Source organism: Panthera onca, chromosome C1 (genome assembly GCF_046562875.1).
Source record: "Panthera onca isolate mPanOnc1 chromosome C1, mPanOnc1 haplotype 2, whole genome shotgun sequence".
NCBI lineage: Eukaryota > Metazoa > Chordata > Mammalia > Carnivora > Felidae > Panthera > Panthera onca.
Genome location: NC_138346.1, coordinates 124,001,062 through 124,022,365, shown reverse-complemented (window position 1 = coordinate 124,022,365; position 21,304 = coordinate 124,001,062). Strand labels below are relative to the sequence as shown.

The window sequence follows — 21,304 nt, the reverse complement described above, 5'->3', positions numbered from 1 at the left end:
TATCTGACTCAGTTCAAACTTATGTTAGCCCTATGCTTTGTCTCCTTTAAAGCTTACTTAGCCCATTCCAAAGTCTTTAGGACACAAGGACTGGTAGAGCCTGTGGGGCAACTGTCCTCTTCAACACTTCTTGAGAGTCATGCTTTTGGTTCCACACCCACTGAACCTTATTTGGACAACTTCCAAGTCTTCCCACATTTGAAATAACAATACAATAAACACCCCATCTACTTTTCACGAAGATTCATCAGTTGTTATTCTACCACATCAACACTATCTTCCATATATATTTTATACACACACATTTTGCCTAACCATTTGAAAGTAGTATAATGACACTTCCCTCCTCGATATTTCAGCATGCATTTTCTAAGAAAAAGGACTTTCTCCTGTATAAGCACAAAATCATTGTCACCTAAGAAAATTAAACATTCCATATCATTAAGAATTCATCTACAAATTTCCACAGATGTCTCTAAAATGGCTTTAATTATAAGGTTTATTTAATTCAAGATCAAACCTAAGTTATTGTATTACACACTATTTTTTGATCTATTAACAGTCTCCCTGCCTGTTTTATACAAGTTACTTTAAAAATTCACACCAGGCATCTTTGTAAATGTGCTACATTGCACTTTTGTCTAATTATTTTACATGATTAGACTGTCAAATATTTTTGGTAAAAATGCTACAGATGATAAAATGAAGCTTTGTTTTGTACTGGTCTCAACCTACCAATAACTAATGTTGTGGCTGGACTGGCCCTTGTGGTTCTTATTACGGTTGCAAGACACTTCAGCAACAACCATCAGGACACTGAAGAAATAAATGTTTATTTACTTACAAGAGCTGGAAATTACACAGTATACCTTGGCCCACATATCAAGGTTGCAAAAAGGTAGGGACAGAGAGAGATGGGGGTACAAACAAGACCAGGGGTTCTGCATTTACTGGGGTTGGGGGTGGGGGGGGGTCTAGGGTTTTGTGGGGTTACTCTTTACGGGTGAATTTAAAACATGAGCGCAGGAACTTAGTGTGTGGAGAAAAGACAAATGGGTCAAATGGTCCCTTACAGAAATCAACCAAGATTTCTAAATCAAAGGAGCCGCAGTGGGGAAAGGTAGCCTGGCTCTTTATCTAGTTGTGTGGCTGGCAATGTGTTTAGTCAGAGTTGTCTTTGAAGTGGATGCCTTGGCAATCAAAGCTTAAGACTGGCACTTGCTTTTTGAAAGAAGGAAAGGAAAAGGAAAAGGAAAAGGAAAAGGAAAAGGAAAAGGAAAAGGGGGAAAGAAAGAAAGAAAGAAAGAAAGAAAGAAAGAAAGAAAGAAAAAGAAAAGAGAAAAATTGGGCTTAAGCTACAGCTTTGAGTATCTTCCTTCTTTGCTAGCTCAGCAATACATTTAAAGTTTTTGTTTTGTTTTGAATGAATCTTATCCAACATTTCAGATGTTTTATACCATTAGAAGGGTTCCTCAGGGGATGTAGTCTGCCATATTGTCAGAAACAGATGTCCCTATATACTGCCTTTATAGATCATCAACAGTAACAGTTTTATAAATGAAAGAATAGTGACATATTTACCACCACCTGAGGCCACAAAAGGGGGAAACCTGAGACAAAGCCTTGGATTAGATGTGTATCCTACCAATTCATTTTTGCATTTATTAGAAATCTAGAGCCCAACTTGAGTGTCTGTTGGAGTCTACAAGTCTAAGCCTCATTTAAATTAGTGACAACCTAAATATTTAAGAGTTGAGGACAGATCTAAAAATTTTGGGGTCCTGCATCTACATTTTTTTCTCATCCCATTAGTAAAAAAGGAGAAATTGTATTTCTAACTTGCCCCTTTTCATGGCAAAAGCAGGAAGAAGAAATAGGAAAAAGGAACTAAGGGTTGATAACTTACCAGTGCCAACCTTGTGCTATAAATGACCTCTTGTCTGTATTAATTCCATGAGCTACATAAAACTATCCTCATTTCACAAATAAATAAAGTGAAACTCAGAGTTCATACAGGTAAACTTTAGTTTGCCAGTTCAAACCAAAGGGTTCAAGTGACCCATTGGCCAAAACTCATCATTTTTCCAGTACACAAATAGCATTCAGAAAGGTAACAATTTGGAAGTTCAACTCTGATATTCCACTTGGTTATTCATGGCTGTAGTTCTGCATAACCTAAAGAAAAGCCAAAGTCAAATTTCTTGAAAAACAATCTACACTCAATCATTCATCTAACCCACTATATTCTTTTTTTTTTTTTTTTTTTTTTTTTAACATTTTTTATTTTTTATTTTTGGGACAGAGAGAGACAGAGCATGAACGGGGGAGGGGCAGAGAGAGAGGGAGACACAGAATCGGAAACAGGCTCCAGGCTCCGAGCCATCAGCCCAGAGCCTGACGCGGGGCTCGAACTCACGGACCGCAAGATCGTGACCTGGCTGAAGTCGGACGCTTAACCGACTGCGCCACCCAGGCGCCCCAACCCACTATATTCTTACTGCTGCTCAAACTGGAATAGCTCAAGGTCATCAATGGCTTCTATATTGCTCAATTCAGTGGCCACCTTATCTTTACCTCATCTCTTGCTCTAAAACTTGGTATCAATGATACTCCTTTTGAAACCCCTTATGAAACCTCTCTCTTATTTTCCATCATGGCTCCTCTGCCTTTCTTCCATGACTATTCCAGTTTTCTTGTGAAATCTTTTTTTATATAGCTCCCCTTCAATGTTTCCTCTGCTATCATAAGTATTCTACTCTTTTCATTCTATAAATTTCCTAGGCAATATCATATTCTTACATTTATTTATTCTTACATATTTACATTTATTTATTCTTACATTTATATAATAATTATTATGCTAATGGCTCAACTTTTGACAGTTGTTTGCTGAATGCCTATCATGTGCTAGCCATACTCAGCGATAAATAAAACAGGATTCCTGATGGATGATCTTACATCTCACACCAACTAGGCTTGGTCTGCAGCCTAGTTATTTCTCATGAACACCAGAACGATGGACATCTGCACCTTAATGTTCCATAGGTACCTTAAACTCAACATATCCCCATATCCTTTCTTCCATTCCTTATTATTTTAATAGGTGTTATATAAAATATGCCTAAGGTAACCACCTGGCCTCCATTATTGGTCTGTTTTACTTTCTAAATCTAAAATTTGACGATTTTCCATCACCACTGCCAAACAGCTGGTTTAATAGCTGGTTTAGGGCTCACCTGGATTATTCACAGCCTACCACTCTCCACTTCCAACATTCTCCATAATCCATTCTTTATAGTTGAAAACAAACTTACTTTCAAGAAGGCAAGTCTGATTATATCAACTCCACAAGCCCTATCCTGCTTAAAATTCTTCAGGGGCTCCTAGTTGCCCTCAGTGAAAGCACTTAAACCCTTTAACAAGACTTCCCAGGCACTGCTTAAATAGGACCCTGGCTCAGGGCACCTGGGTGGCTCAGTCTGTTATGTGTCCGACTCTTGATCTTGGCTCAGGTCATGATCTCATGGTTCGTGAGTGTAAGCCCCATGTTGGGCTCTGTGCTGACAACGTGGAACCTGTTGGGATTCCCTCTCTCTCCCATTCTCTCTACCCCTCCCCTGCTTGCACATGCACACACGCCCTCTCTCAAAATAAATAAACAAATATCAAAAAAAGAAAAAGGACTCTGGCTCGTTTCTCCAGCTTAGTATTTTACTACTCCAACCTACGCTCTGCTCCAAATGAACTTCTATACATATTCCCTTTCATTTTCAGACTTCTCTATATTTTATTCTCTTTTCACTCTCTCTTTGCCTGGTCCACCGTCATCACATTTTTATGAGTGAAAGAGATCGCTTCACCAACCAATGAACTTAGGTGTTAGATCCTGTCCCATGTGTTCCTACTCTTTTCTGTGTTGATCCCGATCAGAGCACTCATCAGTCTCATATAGAGTCTAAGTGCTTGTGAAGGCAGGGACTGTGTTTGATTTTTTCACTTCTATAACTCCAGTGCCTGGCACACAGTACACATTTTTCAAATATATTTAAATGACTAAATCTCAACTCAAAAAGGAAGAAAAAAAGGAATTCATTTGCAAACTTTTTCAATTTTCTAATTTAATAGAAATAACCAAAACAATGTGGCTTTCAAACAAGGCTTTAAACTAATCTAATACAACTTCTACAACACATTCCAGAGCATTATAACAAGAAATATTTACAGGTAGCTAATGTATTAAATAACCATGAAAAAGAAAATCTTGCTTTTAATACACACCAGCAAAAAACACAGGAACGGAACAATTAGAAACTGCAACCTTGTTTTAAAAAATTAAATATGATTATTTAGAGAATACAATACCACAGAAACAGCACTTTTCTTTAAGAATCATTGAAGGGTAGTTAGTTATGTGCAAAAATAATAGTAGTTATAGTAGTAGTAATAATAATAATAATAATGAGGGGAGGAGACCAGTTGAAATACTGGAAGCAAGGAACTAGTAAGGCTGTGATTTTAACCCTTTCGTGTGTATGTCTACATAGAAAATTAACAGGCTTTCAGATTGCACATACCGTTTTTATAGGCTTATATACATGTTTCACTGTGATTTAAAACATAGTAAATGCCTACATTTTTCAGACCAGGAGCAGACAAGCACTTCCTTCTTAAGACTGGAAATTAGGCCACACCTGAAAGGGCATATTGCAGTGGCACTTACAAAATCATCTCAGTGCCTTCCCACATACGAATTTGGTGAACTTAAAAGAACAGCATTTTTAACTTTAAAGATTACTTGCTAGAAAAGGGCCAAACTTAATTTTGTACATTTTGTAGTATGATCGTGACAAATATATCCAAATTGACTGTTTTTGAAGATAACTTTCTCAGCTACAATAAAAAATATATAAAAGACCACGGAGGCAAACACAAGGAACTAAGATGAAAGATATGCTTTACATGCATTTTGGCCCAAGTAAAAGAAACCATTATATCCAAGAGTACATGTTGAAATCTGAAATGTCTATGTAAACTGTGGCATATAAATTTTTTTTTCTTAAAAAAGTACCTTCAATTTTTTTTTTACTCAAATACCTACTTTTAAAAAAATATGCAACTTTCCCCAATTTTTAAAATAAAATGCCACAATATATTGTCGTAAGCTCCAGCATACATTTAAATTTCTTACTTTTTAAAAGATAGACTGGGTGATATGCATACAAACTTTCCTATAAAATCACCATCCGGGAGAGGACTATGACATGCCTATCAGGCAACAGACTTAAAGCAGTGTTATTGCTTTATCGAGGAGGAGAGAACTGAGAGAAAAAGAAAAAGAAAGCATCAAGGTTCAGTTCAAGATTAAACTGATACACTTTGAAAACCTTGGATCATCTTCAGCAGATTATTAATACAGACGGTATGAATTAAGAATTTGATTGTTTTGATTAGGAGAGTTGGGGTGGGTGGATTTTATAAAACTACTCACCGATCCAATGCGGAGTATGCAAATAAGCAGTGCTGACTTCAACAAGAAATGAGATTTTTATACTTCCTGTGTTTTATATGAGGGGGAATGGGTAAGGGACTTAAAAGGCCAAGGGAGAGAGGGCCACAGCATCTACTCCCATTGTGGATACTAAGAGATTATTGAATAAAGATAGTAGGCCAAAATCCAAGGGCACAGTCAGAAGACCTAAATCTACTGGCTTATTAACACTAATCACTAATAATTACATGGCAGGATACCTGCTGAGGTAATTGATAAATCTACAATTTGCACACTATAAACCTTTTGCTTCTATTTAAAAGCATTATTTCTTTGGATTAACTAAAAACCTCAAAAAGTGTTACAACAAAAAGAATTAACTGACTTTAATATTATTTAAAATTCTCTTATATAAGACATAGAAATCAGAAAGTACCTTGTTGATTCCAAAAAGAATAATTTCAACAGGGGATCCAATACCTTATCATCTCTGTGGTAATGATCTGTGGTAATATAGAGCATGACCTACAACTTAACCATACTTTGGAACACGTACATGTTTCACCTTGCAAAACAATTCCTTTACTCAGTGAATCAGCTGAGCCAAATGCTAAAAAAAAATAAAATAAATAAAAAATAATGCAAATTTAGGCCAGCAGAACAGACTGAGGAACACTTTATTCTTAGTGTTCTGATGGGAGACGGGAACTCAGGTATTGCAAAACTTTGCAATCTTTTTTAAGGAAACATTTAACATCTCCAAATCTAAAGTACTGTTTTTTAACAAAGGATAACAAATGCAAAGAGTATCAAAACAAACTGCCTTCAGGAACTGATATTCAATGTTTACTTTTTTGAGACATAAATTAATAGAATAACATGTAAGATATCTGAATGTCAATGTAAGTTTTTATACTTTTTAACAGTTATATTAGTGGCTGAACAAATTAGGTAGGAACACAGAGATCAACGTACAAGAAAAAAATTTCAGTGAAATCTAAACTGAACACCTTCATTTAAACGGTGGTTTGCTGATAGTTATTTACTTCATAGTAAATCCTCAGTAGTATGAATTGCCTTCCATTAACAGAAATGGAGCCTATTAAATGCTGACAATAAAGTGGCTTTTTAAAAACCAATCTTAAAAAAAACAAAAAACAAAAATTCCACGTAACATGAAAAACTTCAAAGGGAACACATTATCTTTTAAGGCCCCAAATATCAAGAAATAAATATTTAAACTTTAGTTTCTCCTCCATTGGTAGAACCTATATAAAAGACTTATCTAAGAATCATGAAAAAGATTCATCTGAAGAGCAAGTATAAAATACTAGAAATCAATGGATGGACCAAAGGAAGTTATACTGCTACTCATCACTTTCCAAAACTGTGCCCTTAGATACGTCTCCTGATAAACTGAAATCATAAATGCTGTGGGAAAGAGGGAAATGCACATAAATAAAGCATTTTTAAACAATTCTCCCTTATAAGACAATTCTTCTTAAGAACCTGAAATTTGAGTAAAATGATAAAACAGTTCGGTGTAGGTTCTAAAGCCTAACTTCTAACAAAACTGAAAGAGAAGCTAAAAGGAAGCCACAGAATGAAGTAAATCAACAGCAGTATTATTAAATCAATACTGCTTAAATACACCATCAGAAGGCCTGAATAATATCCATGTTTACCCCCAACATTTGTTAAGAAAAGAAAAACAACCCAAAGGAATTTGTATAATAATTTCTTTAGAGCACTTTATTTGATTCAATATGCACTAAAAAATATTTACCTCTTAGACAGTTATGTCAAATAATTTTTACTGAGTAGTCTACTGTCTGAACTGCATAAGCTGAATTTTTAAAAAGGCAAATGATTTGCCACAAATCTGCTGACGTCTGAAAAATATCTAATGGCAAGTCTTCTATTTTGGTCACTTTATACTCTAAGGTGTCCATACAAAAGTAGGACTAACTTTTTTAATCCAACAAAAGAGAAGCCCATACACAGTCTAGAACACACATCTTGGATCTGAGCATCACAAATGAAGAGAAGAAAAACAAAACCGAGCCAAGGTGGTTTATCTGCCTCGGGTGCTGAACGCAGGGTAGTAAAGGTGGGTTTACTCCAGTAACCATTCAAGTGGGGATTGGCTCATTTTCAGGATTTACTTACAGGCCTCTTCTAAGTCCGTTAAGCCCCCAGTCCATGCAAATGTCCCACTTGGTGGACAGATGAGTAATCTAACCCCACCGGGTTTATTTCAATAGTTTGATATTTAATAATAAGCTGCTTCTGAAGATTTTCTGAGAAGTCTGTTCTCTATTAAAATAAGATAGAACCTCAAAATATGAATGTGAACATTAGAAATAGACAGCATATATTACAAATCCATTCTTGATAGGAACATTAGTAAGAATACACATTAGCTTAAAAAACAGGCTCAGCAAATGTTGCTGATCTGCCAGAAGTTTTAGTTCACTATTTACAAATAAGACAAAGTGAAATACAGAAAATTTTACACATTTGGTAGTTGACAGATTACTGTTTGCCAATAGTGGTCTATCAGAAAACTGATACGAAGGAAGACTGGGTAAGAGCCAGTTGTCACCTTCTCAAGCAAATTTAAATGAAAACTACATTAATTTTGAAACAAACATTCCACCTTTGATGGGAGTAACTGTACGATCGGATGATCCGACTGGGAAGTGCAATTCTGTGGAAGGGTTTTTCTGGAAATGACTACCACGTGATCAGCCACTGAAAAGTTACCATATTTATTTCAGCAGACCATTAAAACTGATTAAATGATGATTGATGATGTTTCCTAGACTCTAAGTATAAATAGAAAATAAAACTGCCGTTGAGTTCTTTAAACCAATATAAAAACTAAGGCCCAACAGCATCAAAGTGAGAACAAATATAATGGCATGATTCAATGCACATCTGCACTGACATCAAAGTGGAATCTGAGTAACTTTGATTTTAATTAGAAAACAAACCAGTATGTACGTGTGTGGAAGGGGAGCATGAAAGCTGTTTTTAATAACTGTATGCTCTTGTCCAAACAGACACGAGCAACAGGACCATCAAGTATTTACTTGTACACCCAGTATCCTGCACCAATCAATAGCACATGATGACCAGTATCTACCATTCTAAAGAACCACCCTCTTTCGTAACAGAAATCTTCAAATCACTTTGCTTTTCCTTTTTGTTTTTCTTTTGAAATTGCAAATAGAGTTGTCTCCCCCCTTTCTTGACAAGAAGTGATTTCTGTCCATTACTTCAATCTAATACTGTGTAAGAGCTATCAGCTTCTTCAAGGAGGTGCCCACTGTAGGCAGGATATTCCGGCAACACTTAAATAAAAGGGTTTTTTCTTTTTTTTTTTTTCCTTAAAACAATTAGTTAAGTTCATGTCATTTTACTTTATATGTACTGGTCTCTCATCTGACTTTAGGCGTTTTCTGCGGGGCTGTATAAAGTCTTCATCAGAGTCCTCAGTTACCTCACCATCATCCTCTTCCTGCTCAAACTCTGGCAAAGGTGCGAAGGTCCTGTCTGAGTAGATCTCTGTGAGTTTATCTTCAAAGTACAATGCAACTGCTTTCCCTGCCTGAGCTACTTCTGAATCAGCCTGCAAGCAAAAGATAGGAATATTCACCTATTGGTAATGCATATTCCTTCACCAAGTTTGCATGGTCTGAAAAGCTTACCTTCAAATTAATCTCTTGTGTTTCTGCATAAACTTGAACAACTTTCATCATCTAAAAAGGATACCAGAGTCAAAAAAAAAAAGGGAAATTATAATCCTTTCTAAAGTTATAAAACTGCATAGGATTGGCGACGAAAGTCAGCCATACTAGGGGGAACAAATTGCTATAACCAGATTAAGTGCTTTCTAAAATACTACAGAACATGGAACCGCTTTCTTTACAAAGTTCTGGTGCTAAAGCTACTGTGAAACCGTAAAAACTGTCTCAAATTCAGAATTAATAAAGTCAATCTGAAATGGACCTGGACCAAATACATCAATGTAATTAAAACCAAAAAACAAGTAACATAAGAAATGTTGCTTTTTAAAAACTGTCAAACCATCAACAAACCACCTATCAGAATTCTATCTGTATGGCAATTTGTTAATCATAAATTATTTAACTATTACTAAAGCAGATAAAATGTATCTTCTTCCTCGAAAGGGTTGCCTATAATTCCCGAAAGCAATTTACTGGAAAATAATCTACCTGATTAGAAAGTAAGACACAAAACTTAGGACTGTATTAAACTTCAAGTAAGGTGTTACTATACTCTCTGTGGTATATTGCTATACTATACTTTTGACCTATAGGGATTTTTTTTTTTTTTTTACAAGTTTTAAAAAGGTCATCTAGATATTTCCAGAGGCAGCTATGAGTATACTTTAACTGATTCAAGTACTTTTAGTAATAGTCATATGGCACCCAAATTTCATCAGCAATAAAGAAGATACTCTATAATCTTTTGAAAGATTTTGTAGATTCTTATCCAATTCCATTTTTTTCTCCTAGAATTATGAAAATCTTCCTTAACAATAAGAGACCTGATTTTTCCCAAAGAAAACAAAACAGTTTCTTTGAAAGAGTCACATATCACAGTTTTTCTCAAGGACAGTTCATCTGTTTCTTCAAAAAAATGTATGACCAAAGTTAATGAAAGTCATATTGCTGAGATCAGAAAACTCAACATCATATACTCTGGGCTACTATTCAAGATGAGCCACCAGAGATGAGTTTATGATTTTAGGGTTCTACATCTAATAGATTAACATTATTAACCTACATTAATAATAAAATCAGAGGAACCAGTACAAATGCCCATCCTAAATGTACCCCAAATATAGGCTGTTTATAATCATTTCCCATAAAATACACTTAACTATAAGTATATATTCCTTTCTATACTTGTATATCTCAATTCTCAACTTGTTCAAAAAGGAATATCCACTAATATTCTTAACTTATCTAATTATACACAGTAAACTTTCTTCTTTGGAGGTGTGGATGCAACCAAATTTTACTTCTGATTGCAGCAGAAAAAAATTTTTTGAATCAAATTAGAAAAATCTCTTCCCAAGAAAAATAAAATAAAACAACCCCCCACCCTCCACCCCCCAAAAAAACCTAATAATCCAAGACTTTATAGTTTGGAAGCTAACATACTTCATTAAACCTTTCACAGTTCTTGAAGATCAAACGGACATCAGCCACAAAGTCATCTGGGTTTTGGTAGTGTTGGGAATGTTTTTTCTGAAGCTTCTTTTTCACGGTGGATAAATCCATTGGTTTCTTTATAATTTTATAGTAGTTTGGTATCTAAACAAACAAATAAATAAGGATAGATGAGGATTCTCCAAAAATGCCAAACAGTTTTATTTAAAAATGCATAGCCTATTGATTTTAGGGGAAAAATATGTTAATTATTGAGCCAGCTGCTTGCAAATTTTGGGTACAGTGAATGTACTTTTACATCTTTTGCCCCAATCATGTATCATAAAAATCAAATCATATTCAGAATATGTGGCAGTCTTAATGGTTAGTGAAGGCCCCAAAGCTCTATCTTTAGTAAGGAGATTTGGAAAGAAAGCAATCAGTAAGGGTAGCCAACAAGTCCTATTAAGGACACATCTGGCTCATCAGAATTTTAGGACACCTGAAGAGGTTTTTTTTGTTGTTTTTTTTTAAATAGGAAAGAAAATTAAAAAGATTACAAAATATATTATTATTATTAAACATCTTTGAGAGGCTATAACTTTATCACAAAGAACTCTGAACATAAAACAAGAGAAGGAGAAAAACTGTAAATAACACAATAAAAATTTTATTAACCCTTTAGTGATCATGCCAGGGAGAGTTCTGGCCCCAACTTTTTGCCAAAACTTTGTATCCTTGGGAAACAAGTGAATTTGGAGAAGCTGTTTAAACAGTTCATGAAAAGAAGTGTTTGAAAGTTATTTTCTACAGTAACGTTCCTGAACTTGAAGACAAACGTCCTAGTATCAGATGAATACAATTTGCACAAAATATCTTCCTTGTGTCTAGGTCTTTGGTGCCTTAAAATTCATTTCTGAGGGGCACCTGACTGGCTCAGTTGGTTACGTGTCCCACTTTGGCTCAGGTCATGATCTCACAGTTCCTGAACTGGAGCCCCGTGTGCGGCTCTGTGCTGACAGCTCAGAGCCTAGAGTCTGGAGCCTGCTTTGGATTCTGTGTCTCCCTCTGCCCCTCCCTGTCTCTCCCTCTCTCAAAAATAAATTTAAAAACCCTAAAAAAATTTTTTTTAAATAATAAATTCATTTCTGAGCCTACCCAGTTAACAAGTCTAGTATTTAATATTCTATAACAGACCTGGTATTCAATAATATCTTAATTCAACTGATGGTAAGCAAATAAAATGTGTGTAGCATATTCTCATTCCATTTGTGAAGCACTGACCACCCCAGATATTCCTTTAGAGCTTTTATTCCTTACAGTCTCCTTTAAGATAAAGAGCACTGACTTGCAAAATTTCCAGTCTTCCTAATCTTGACTGTTCATAAAAGAGGGCTTATCTTCAAAAGATAAGAGCCACTGTGAAAGATTCAATTTTATAGTTTTATTCAAACTAATATACAGAGGCTATTTTCTCCCCAAGGTACAGAGCCTAGAATCACAGAACTGGAGTTTTAGAAATGTAGTCCAATATTCCCACTGTATGTTTAAAAAAGTAGAGGCAAGGGCGGTTCAGTCAGTTAAGCATCTGACTCTGGCTCAGGTCATGATCTCACGGTTCTTGGGTTCAAGTCCCACATCAGGCTCTGCACTGACCGCTCAGAGCGTGGAGCCTGTTTCAGATTCTGTGTCTCCCTCTCCCTCTCTCTCTCTCTGTCCTTCCCCCTGCTTGTGCTCGCTCTCTAAAAAATTAAAAAAAAAAAAAAAGGTTGAGGCAGAAAATTATGTAATTTCCCCCCAAGTTTGATGACAGAACTGGGAGAAGTCTTCTGACGCTTGATCTAAGATTCTTTCCATCATACCTATATCCCTTTACGTCCATCTTAAAAGTAAAAGAGGACACGGAAATTAAATTCATTAAGTTTTCACGACAGCACACAGAAATTTTAATAAATAAAGTGCAATTTTAACAAGTCTCATATCCATTTAGTGCTAATAAATTTTCATACTGGGGTGCCTGGGTGGCTCGGTCAGTTGAGCGAACGACTAGATTTTAGCTCGGTCTGTGATTGCAGGGTCGTGGGATTGAACTCCATGTCAGGCTCTGCACTGAGCATGGAGCCTGCTTAAGATTCACTCTCTCTCCCTCTGCCCCTCTCTCCCACTTGTGCTCCCTCGCTCTCTCAAAATTTCAGGTTAGTACTTACAACATTATCAGGTACTTGCTAAAATCATTCTATAAAGGTATCATATATGTCCTTGGAACATCCAAATGGGGTAAGAAATAATATTAGAAAACTTGAACCTTGGAAGTGTTGAGGAAATTATTCAAGAAGCCTGAGACAAGAAGTTTTAGGGCCAGAGCCCTCATTCTTAAGTCTTACACTGGGCTTCTTCACCAAGGATTTCCTAAAGTAAACAACTCACCGAAGCAGGAACTGGCTCCTGGAATTCAATACTTAATTCATGGCAATAGAGGTAAAGCAGAAGACGTTCACATTTCTGGCCCCAAAAAAGAAAGGAAAACTCATGAAATAGTTTTTCCCCTAATAAGATAGATATTCTTGAGTAAAAGAACTTTATCACTACAAAGTATTATTACAATAAGCTGAACACATATGCCTCCTACCTATTGACTTATCTAACTAAATACACATAACTGAAGCAAACTGTCTTGTTTCCAATTTAGTTTTGAAACTGTCTTCATCTGTTCTACTTTAAATGAATTTATCGAAGATACAGTGGTTTTGCTCTTAGATGAAGACTAAGGTAATTTATTTACTACTGACTATACAAATGCAAAGGAGTCATAAAAGCAACATACAATATTTTGTACAAAATTTTATAGATTACCTAGGTAATCTGGAGGTGCACAGCCACATTAACTACAGAATCCCTAATAATATAGCCAACTTATTTGACACTTACCCTTTGGTCCACGGGACTTAACCCTTGTGCAGTTTTCCCCTTCTTACTATGTTGCAAATTATCACAATCATATTCAACTTCTGGTTTCCCAATATCTCTGCAAAATGTGCATATCCAGTCCCCACTAAAGAGGGAAACAGGCAATTAGTTCATGTAATTTTAACAAAACCCACTCTAGAGAGAAACCAGTTCTCCAGAGTTAAGTCTCCAGCTTGTTTTCTTTCCTTTCTGGATTTTGAGGGGAAGAGAGGCTCTCTATTCTTATCAGACCTCATAAAGGGAAGTTATATGATAAAAGCTTCCCAAAACGTTCCCCAGTCTTTCTTTAACTAATTACTTTCTAGAAAGCTTTATAAAACTGGTATCCCTGCATTTCAAACGGGACCTCTTCCTAGCACAAAGCTGATGATCAGTACCTGTAGCGTAAGACTGTCAACCCCAGTATTACCTCACAATGACCCCAACTCATGAATAAGGAAAGAATACAGTTTACGGAATTCCTGGGGTATCCAATACTGTTTTGGCATGTAATAAATATGCCAAAAATAAAATTCTTCTTCTTCATGGCCAGTCAAAAGCCATGAATACACATACAACTCTCTAAGTGCAAGCACACATAGGTATATGTACCCCTTACCTTTTAAAACCTGCTCAGTCTATAGTTTGTTTACATCAGGATTTCCATCAAACCATAAATTCCAAAAGGATTCACTCCCAATAATTCTCCCCTTCTCTCCCCCACCATAAATAAATTTTAAGTCTAGAGATTGTACTGGTCTGTGCCAACAGTTCCAATTCTTTCCAAAGCATCAGCCTTTGAGAGAAAGCATCCAGTGGCAAAATTCTAACATTCCGGTAGATGTTACGACTCAAAGGGAAGAAAAATATAAAATGACTTAATTATAACACCAAAATGCCAATGCTTTCCTTTTATAAAAGAGCAAAGTAAAAGAAGGCCCTTATTACATCTCTGGCAAATGACTATACCTCCTAAGACTTAGGTAAGAATTAAGATTCTTTAGAAAAATATTCTGGCACTGTTTATACATATCCACCACTTTTCTAATCCAAAGGTTGAAATTTTCAAAACAGGTAGTATTTATTCAACTAAAATCATTGCTTCTAAGGAATCTGAGAGGAAATGTGAATGTTGTATCTACAGGCAGAAAAAAAGCTGAGCTTTCTCAAGAACATTATTGTCACTTAAAAGGAAATCTGGGGGTAAAGGTTTGGGAAGGGAGAAAGCGGTCTCAAATCAGCTGGAGACAAAAATGGCTTGAGCACAACTTGTTAAATGGAAGGGATGAAAAAGAGCTCTTCAAATCCCCACTCTACCACTTAAGAAATGAAACTAATCCATGAAAATCTGTGAACCTTGCAAGCTAAATTAGTTCACTACAGAATTAAGACCAGTCCACAAATTTTGTAACCCAACCCAGCACGTTTGTCCCACTGTGTTAGCTAGTAACACCAGCCTGCCTTGAATGCTCACCAATGAATGTTTTAATGCTTGAAACCAGATATAGAGCTGCCAGGGGGTCAAAGAGTATGAGGACAATGCTCATATTTCCCCCAATCTTTATTTATCTTCATCCCAAGTTCTTCTCTTCTAAATAAGGAATTCAGTAACTCTCCATTCCAAAGTTCATGACTGGAAGACATTCCAGCTAAATGACAGAAGGAAAAGTCTGAGAAATCTGCACATAATGCTTTGGGCTGGCACTACCAACTACCTGCTTCTGTGGTCAAGAGGAAGATAGAACTAAAAAACTCAAGGTGTTGAAGGTGTTTTTACAAAGTACTTGTTTTTTCTTTCAAATGCCTTTTGAGAGCTTTCAAACATTAGAAAAGGAAGTTCTGGGTAAAGATCCAATAGAGCTGCCTCTAACTAAATAGTATTCTTAAATGAAATTATTGTAGACCCTGTTAAGACTGATTCCAATAGATAAAAAAATTCAGCTTCAACAGGAAATCAACTAACTTCTCCAACATCCCAGACCCCTACCTCTCATAATTTAGAGTTTTATCTACTTCACTTATGCCAAGTACAAACTAAAGGCCAGGAAACAGTCTATTTTTTATCACACTATTTACATCTTGGACATTTTACCATTCAGCTGTTAGTTTCTCTAGAAGGTAATACCAAAGGAGTAACAGGCCCCCTGTTTTACAGAAATACTGTGCATTGCTTAGGAAGCCCATCTGCATGAAGAACTTTCTGGTTTTTAGCTTTCAGCTTATATAAACAAGAACAAAAAAAAGTCAAGTATTTCACTGGTACCTTGGAAAGCTAAGAAGTGTTGGAACATGACAAGTTAGATGAAAGACCTTTGGACATTTTTCACAGCACAAGAGATCCCCTCCATTTTGGCAGACAGCACACCAGTCTTCATTTGGGTCATCGTCTTTGCTGTTGCCATCTCCTCCAATCCTTGCCGACCTGTGTACGAGGCTTCGAATCGGGGACTTTCCATTAACAAGGCTGCTGAGCCCTGACTGTTTGCAGCTTTCATTTGTATCTGCAGGTTCAGTTTTCACATGGTTTTCCAGGCTTGCTAATGCATCCAACTCACTCTCTAGATGCAGGTTGGTTGAGAGAGGTGGTGTCAAGCTACTCTCGGGACTGCTCAACTAAAACAAAACAAGGACAAATTCTTGAAGAATCTTTTTTTTTTCTTTTTTTGTAAGTTGGCTTCATGTCCAGCGTGGAGTCCAACATGGGGCTTGAACTCATGACCGTGAGATCAAGACTGGAGGCTCAACTGAATAAGCCACCCAGGCGCCCCTCCTGAAGAATCATTTAATCCTTATTGTATGCAGTATGTGCATGTAACTTAAAAGTCATGGCAATACACATACATATACACTGACATAATTTAAAATGAATTTGGAAATGGCATTATGACATAAAAGAATGAAAATAACCCCAAATTATTTAGGCATGTTAATTTATGATTTTATAGAATACTCTCTAATATTGGTTCAGGTGGATAATAAGAAAATTAATTAAGCTGCTAAGCACATTGACTGGAAAGAGAGCACAGGATTATACTTTTCCTACAAAGAGCTGACTTTGATACCCTATTTTCACATAAGACTCTGTTGCATATCTTCCAAGAAATGTTACTCTGCCTACTTATCATTTTACTAAAGTTGGAAGATTCTGATAATTGTAAAAGAAATCTTTCACCACCCTTTTGCACCCGGTTTTCTGGGGGAATTTTCCAAGCCAGGTATTGGATGAAGGCCAACTTTAAATCCCTTTGCTCTCTAAATATACAAATACTGTGTTAAATAAATATGCTAATCCTCCTACTTGAAATTTCTATATGCCAACTGTGTAGAAAATGACACTTAAGCCTGGGCAGGAAGAAAAAGCCAAGACCAATATTTGGGCGCGTGTATGTTTGCGAGGTGGCCTTCCTTCATTCTATATTATACATTTAATAAAATGTTCTATCTGAAAAACTCTACACTAGCTAATAAATTCATAAACGAAAAGCAATCTTCCCATCACAAAACTCTTTGATCATTAAACTTCTTTCACGTCAGCAGTCTTAATCCTGAGCTGACAGATCCAGGAAAACAGTCAAGGATCTTTTGTGGCCTGAGACTCAGTGTGACTACTGAGATGATTATTAATAAAGTCAGAACAATACAGAACCCGATTTAGAATCATGGCAAAAATACTAACCAATTACATACTAAAAGACCATTTCAAATGAGTCCTTAATACAATTAAATCTTTTGTGACACATCTTAGCAGACACTGCGATTAAAAACTTGGGTTACAAGCATAAATATTCAAAACTAAACAACATGCAGAGTCTAAAATGCAGAGATGGAAGAACCCGTGCAGTGGCCTCCTTAGATCCCTGACGGACCCCAATGGGAGCTTACCATGCATGCACTCCTCCTGCCATCCTCTGTCTTTTCCTGTTTCACAGCTCCTGAAAAGCTACATATTTCATCTTCAGTCCCAGGTTCCTGCTTGACCTTTACTTGATCAGACTTGAAGCTAAGACTTGTCTTCTCTGCAGTTCTTCCTGATGACCCACAGCTAATAAAAAACAAAAAATGTCACCTATGTTTGATTGTATAATGTATATAAAACCAATTCTATGAAAAGTAATGCTCATTAAAGTGAAAATGATAGACAATGTATTTCTAGAAGATAAGGATACTCATAATGCAAGTAAGAGAAGTATGATATAAGCTTAGCCTCAAATTCTTTAAAAACATAGATTAAACTATGAAAAGACCCTAAAAATGTATTTTATGGTGTGAGACACTTATGCTAAATCATTTAAGAAGTCTAGTAAATAACAATTTTCCCAGGCTAGTTAATATGGAATATCAGTGATTGCTTTTCTTTATAAAAGCAGTTTTGGGGCACCTGGTTGGCTGAGTCGGTTGAGCATCTGACTTCAGCTCAGGTCACAGTTTGTAAGTTCAAGCCCTACATCAGGCTGTCAGTGCAGAGCCCACTTCAGATCCTCCGTCCTCCTCTCTCTCTGCCCCTCCCCTGCTCACGCTCTCTCTCAAAAATAAATAAAACATTAAAAAATAATAATAAAAGCATTTTCAATTCTTCTCTGCCCCCAAACATCTGTAGAAAACAGCATTAATAACAGTGGTTCATAAAGCCTCCTCAAAGGAAACTCTATTTTAGCTTTTGAGGGCAGGAAATTGGGAGAAGGGTTTAACAAGTAGTCAACAACCCAGAATACCCTTTTTTGAATCACCAAAATGATAGGCTAAGAGGACAGGTATACAACTAATCGGTTCTATCTAAACCACAAAGTAAAACCACTGGCAAGAGAAGTGAGAAGAAACTGGTAAGACCGTACTGCTACTGAGAATGAACACCTTTTTCAATCTGTACTTTCCTCTAAAAGTACTGATTATTTAAAGTGTAATTAAAAAGTCAAGCAAGTATTTTAATAGCACCCGTCTTCAGAATGAGCGTGCACACACACACACACACACACACCCAAATAAGATAAACCTTCAGGGGTACCTGTGTGGCTCTGTTGGTTCAGCGGCCAACTCTTGGTTTAGGCTCAGGTCATGATCTCACAGATTCCTGAGTTAGAGCCCCATGGAGGCCCTCCCTCCCTGTCTGCCCCTCTCCCACTTGTGCTATCTCTCTCTCTCAAAATAAAAAAATGTTTTAAAAAGTTTATTTAAAAAGTAATTCATGTATCTTAAGTCTTTCTTACATTGCACTAAATTATTCAAACTAAAAATCAGTCAACATTTATTCTATTTTATGTTAACACACTCCACACACCAGCCCCATTTCTTAAACCTGTCCACCAAAAAGGCATAAGAAACAATTTAAGTAGCAATGAGTGCCCCTAATGCCCAGAAGACTGTCTCCAAACACTATTTCCTTATTAACACAACCAAGATTTCTTAAAGATATGGTGATCAGTAGGCCTGAGGCAGGAAATCTGTAAGACGAACCTGGAACATCATTTCGTAACAGGAGTAAGGAAGTTTTCAAAGACTACTGGGGTTATACCAAAGGACTAAGGAGCCAAACAGCCAAACAGGGAATAATTTAACCCAATAAAAATAACATCTATAATAGTTTAGAACATATAAAATGTTTAAATTTATGAGTTCATAAAGGCAATGATAAAAAAATCTCATTGGTCACTGTTGGAAGGTGCTGGGAACCAAGTCATTACTAGGACAGAAAAATTTCCTTTACAGAAATATATTACACCAGTAAACAAAAAGAAAGAACACATTAATTAAAATATTATTTTCAACCAGTAAAAAAAAAAAAAAAAAAAAAAAAGCTAGGCAATGATCATTAATGGGTTGCTGTCACAGAATCAACGAAACATTACGTGCCCTGACGGAAGTACTCGACACCACCAATGAAGTATTCTTCCTACCCAACCTTCCCCCAAATCAAACCTAAATCTGATCAAATCTCATCAAAATTATTAAAACAGAGGGGAAAAAACAGCAAGTAGCGTATTTAAATGACAAGGCGGGGAAAACTGTTTTGAGAAACAATATGTTTCTTCAACATACAATCTGATTTTGACCTCAACGTATCTGCGGATGGCAATGTACATACGGCTTATTTTAATGCAATTTAAAGAAACCATTTATTAAAAAGGGATGAGAAAAATTGGGAAATCTGTAACTCGATCTCTACTGATGTTAAAGAATTAGCTAATAAATTTTTCTTAGGTGCAACAATTGTTCTGTGGCTATAAATTTTTTAAATTCTTCAAATGATATACATTGAAACAGTCCAAGTAAAATGATAAGATGCCTGAGGTTTGTTTCAAAATAATTCAGAGTAGGGGGAAATGTATGGGAGTACAGAAGAAATAAAAATGATCATAACTTGGTAACTGGTGAAGCTGAGTGATAAGCATAGGATTTTGACGTAATATTCTTCTTATTAAAATACATGTTTAAAATTTTTCTTAATAAAAAAGGGGGAAAAAAACCCACTAACAATGTTAAAACTCACCTGCCTCGACTGCCAGTACTAGAGGTACTAGGGGGTCTCACAGGTGTGTGAGAATTGGATAAACCTGGAAAATAATACATAAAATGATTATCAATGCAGGGAAGAATATTCAGAATTCTACCTACTAGTTACAGAATTAAAGATTACTATGATGCAATTTAGCAATTCTTAGAAATCAGGCCTAGCCTTAACCTCAAAATCAGGGATGGCATGTGTAACCCTTGGCATGTTTCAACCAATTTCTGTCAGCTGAGCCCAGACATGATTCTCAGAATTCCCCTCAGAGCAAGTCTCAGAGCAAGTCTATCCAATCAATGAAAACTACCACATCAAGAGAAAGCTATTTACCATCCAACTCCAAGTCATCTGGTAAATATCTTTCTTAGATTCCTGATAGTTACTCCTTCTTTATAAGTCCTGGAATAATTATATTACACCTTAAAAATTCTACCACTCAGAAACTGTATTAATGATGCATCTTATGAAAAACTCACATTTAAACTTGAACTATCTTTACTCCAGAAATAATGAGGTGGTCTGTTTCTATTTCAGTAAGAAATAAGTAATGTTTAATTTAAACCAAGAAAATATACTCTGTAACCACTTCTGCACTGTCAATCCATTTAGATTTGCTTTAATTATTCATCCCTTCATGACAAACAGGGTTAATAAAACAACTGGGATTTTGGAAGAGATCTGTACCCTCATAGACTTGATTAGTCACAACGTGAACAGTTTCCAATAAATTTAAGTTTTTATTTTAAAATTGCAATTTGAAAATTCATTTGCCTTTCCTCAATCCTTGTTTTGTTTTTTAATTTCCATTTTTCATTATCTTACAAGTTTTAAATTGAGGATGAAACCAAAGAACTCTCCAACTGACCATCTGTATCATAAAATATAAGACATGGCAAGTAACTGCATCTACAAATCCAGCAGAGGATGTGAATACAGTTCTGAACAGTGTATGTTACAGGTATACACTACTTTAGTTGAAAACTACCAACAGAATTTGAAGAAAAAAAGTACAGCAATCAGGGGAAAAAAAATGATATGATACTATGATGGTTAGTTTTATGTCAACTTGGCTAGAATATAACTACCCAGTTGTTTGACCAAACACCAGTCTAGATGTTGCTGTAAAGGTGTTTTTAGATGTGATTAACATTTTAATCAGTAGATTCTGTCTCGGCAAATCAACCT

At 36.0% G+C, this 21,304-nt stretch overlaps 1 protein-coding gene across 2 annotated transcripts in view; it reads right to left on the bottom strand.

The window, feature by feature from the left end:
- Positions 1 to 4,098: 4,098 nt before the first annotated feature.
- Positions 4,099 to 21,304, bottom strand: part of TRIM33 (tripartite motif containing 33) — a 130,670-nt gene continuing 113,464 nt past the window's right edge. The window contains exons 13-20 of one of the 2 annotated variants that reach the window (XM_060625426.2): positions 20,102 to 20,165; positions 17,500 to 17,659; positions 15,881 to 16,230; positions 13,600 to 13,723; positions 13,099 to 13,173; positions 10,684 to 10,836; positions 9,202 to 9,252; positions 4,099 to 9,122 (exon numbers count right to left, since the gene is read on the bottom strand). In XM_060625426.2, coding sequence (XP_060481409.1) covers positions 8,910 to 9,122; positions 9,202 to 9,252; positions 10,684 to 10,836; positions 13,099 to 13,173; positions 13,600 to 13,723; positions 15,881 to 16,230; positions 17,500 to 17,659; positions 20,102 to 20,165 — 1,190 coding nt within the window. In that variant the 3' untranslated portion in view covers positions 4,099 to 8,909. The remainder of the gene's footprint in view (positions 9,123 to 9,201; positions 9,253 to 10,683; positions 10,837 to 13,098; positions 13,174 to 13,599; positions 13,724 to 15,880; positions 16,231 to 17,499; positions 17,660 to 20,101; positions 20,166 to 21,304) is intronic. The other variant, XM_060625427.2, reaches the window with a different exon arrangement.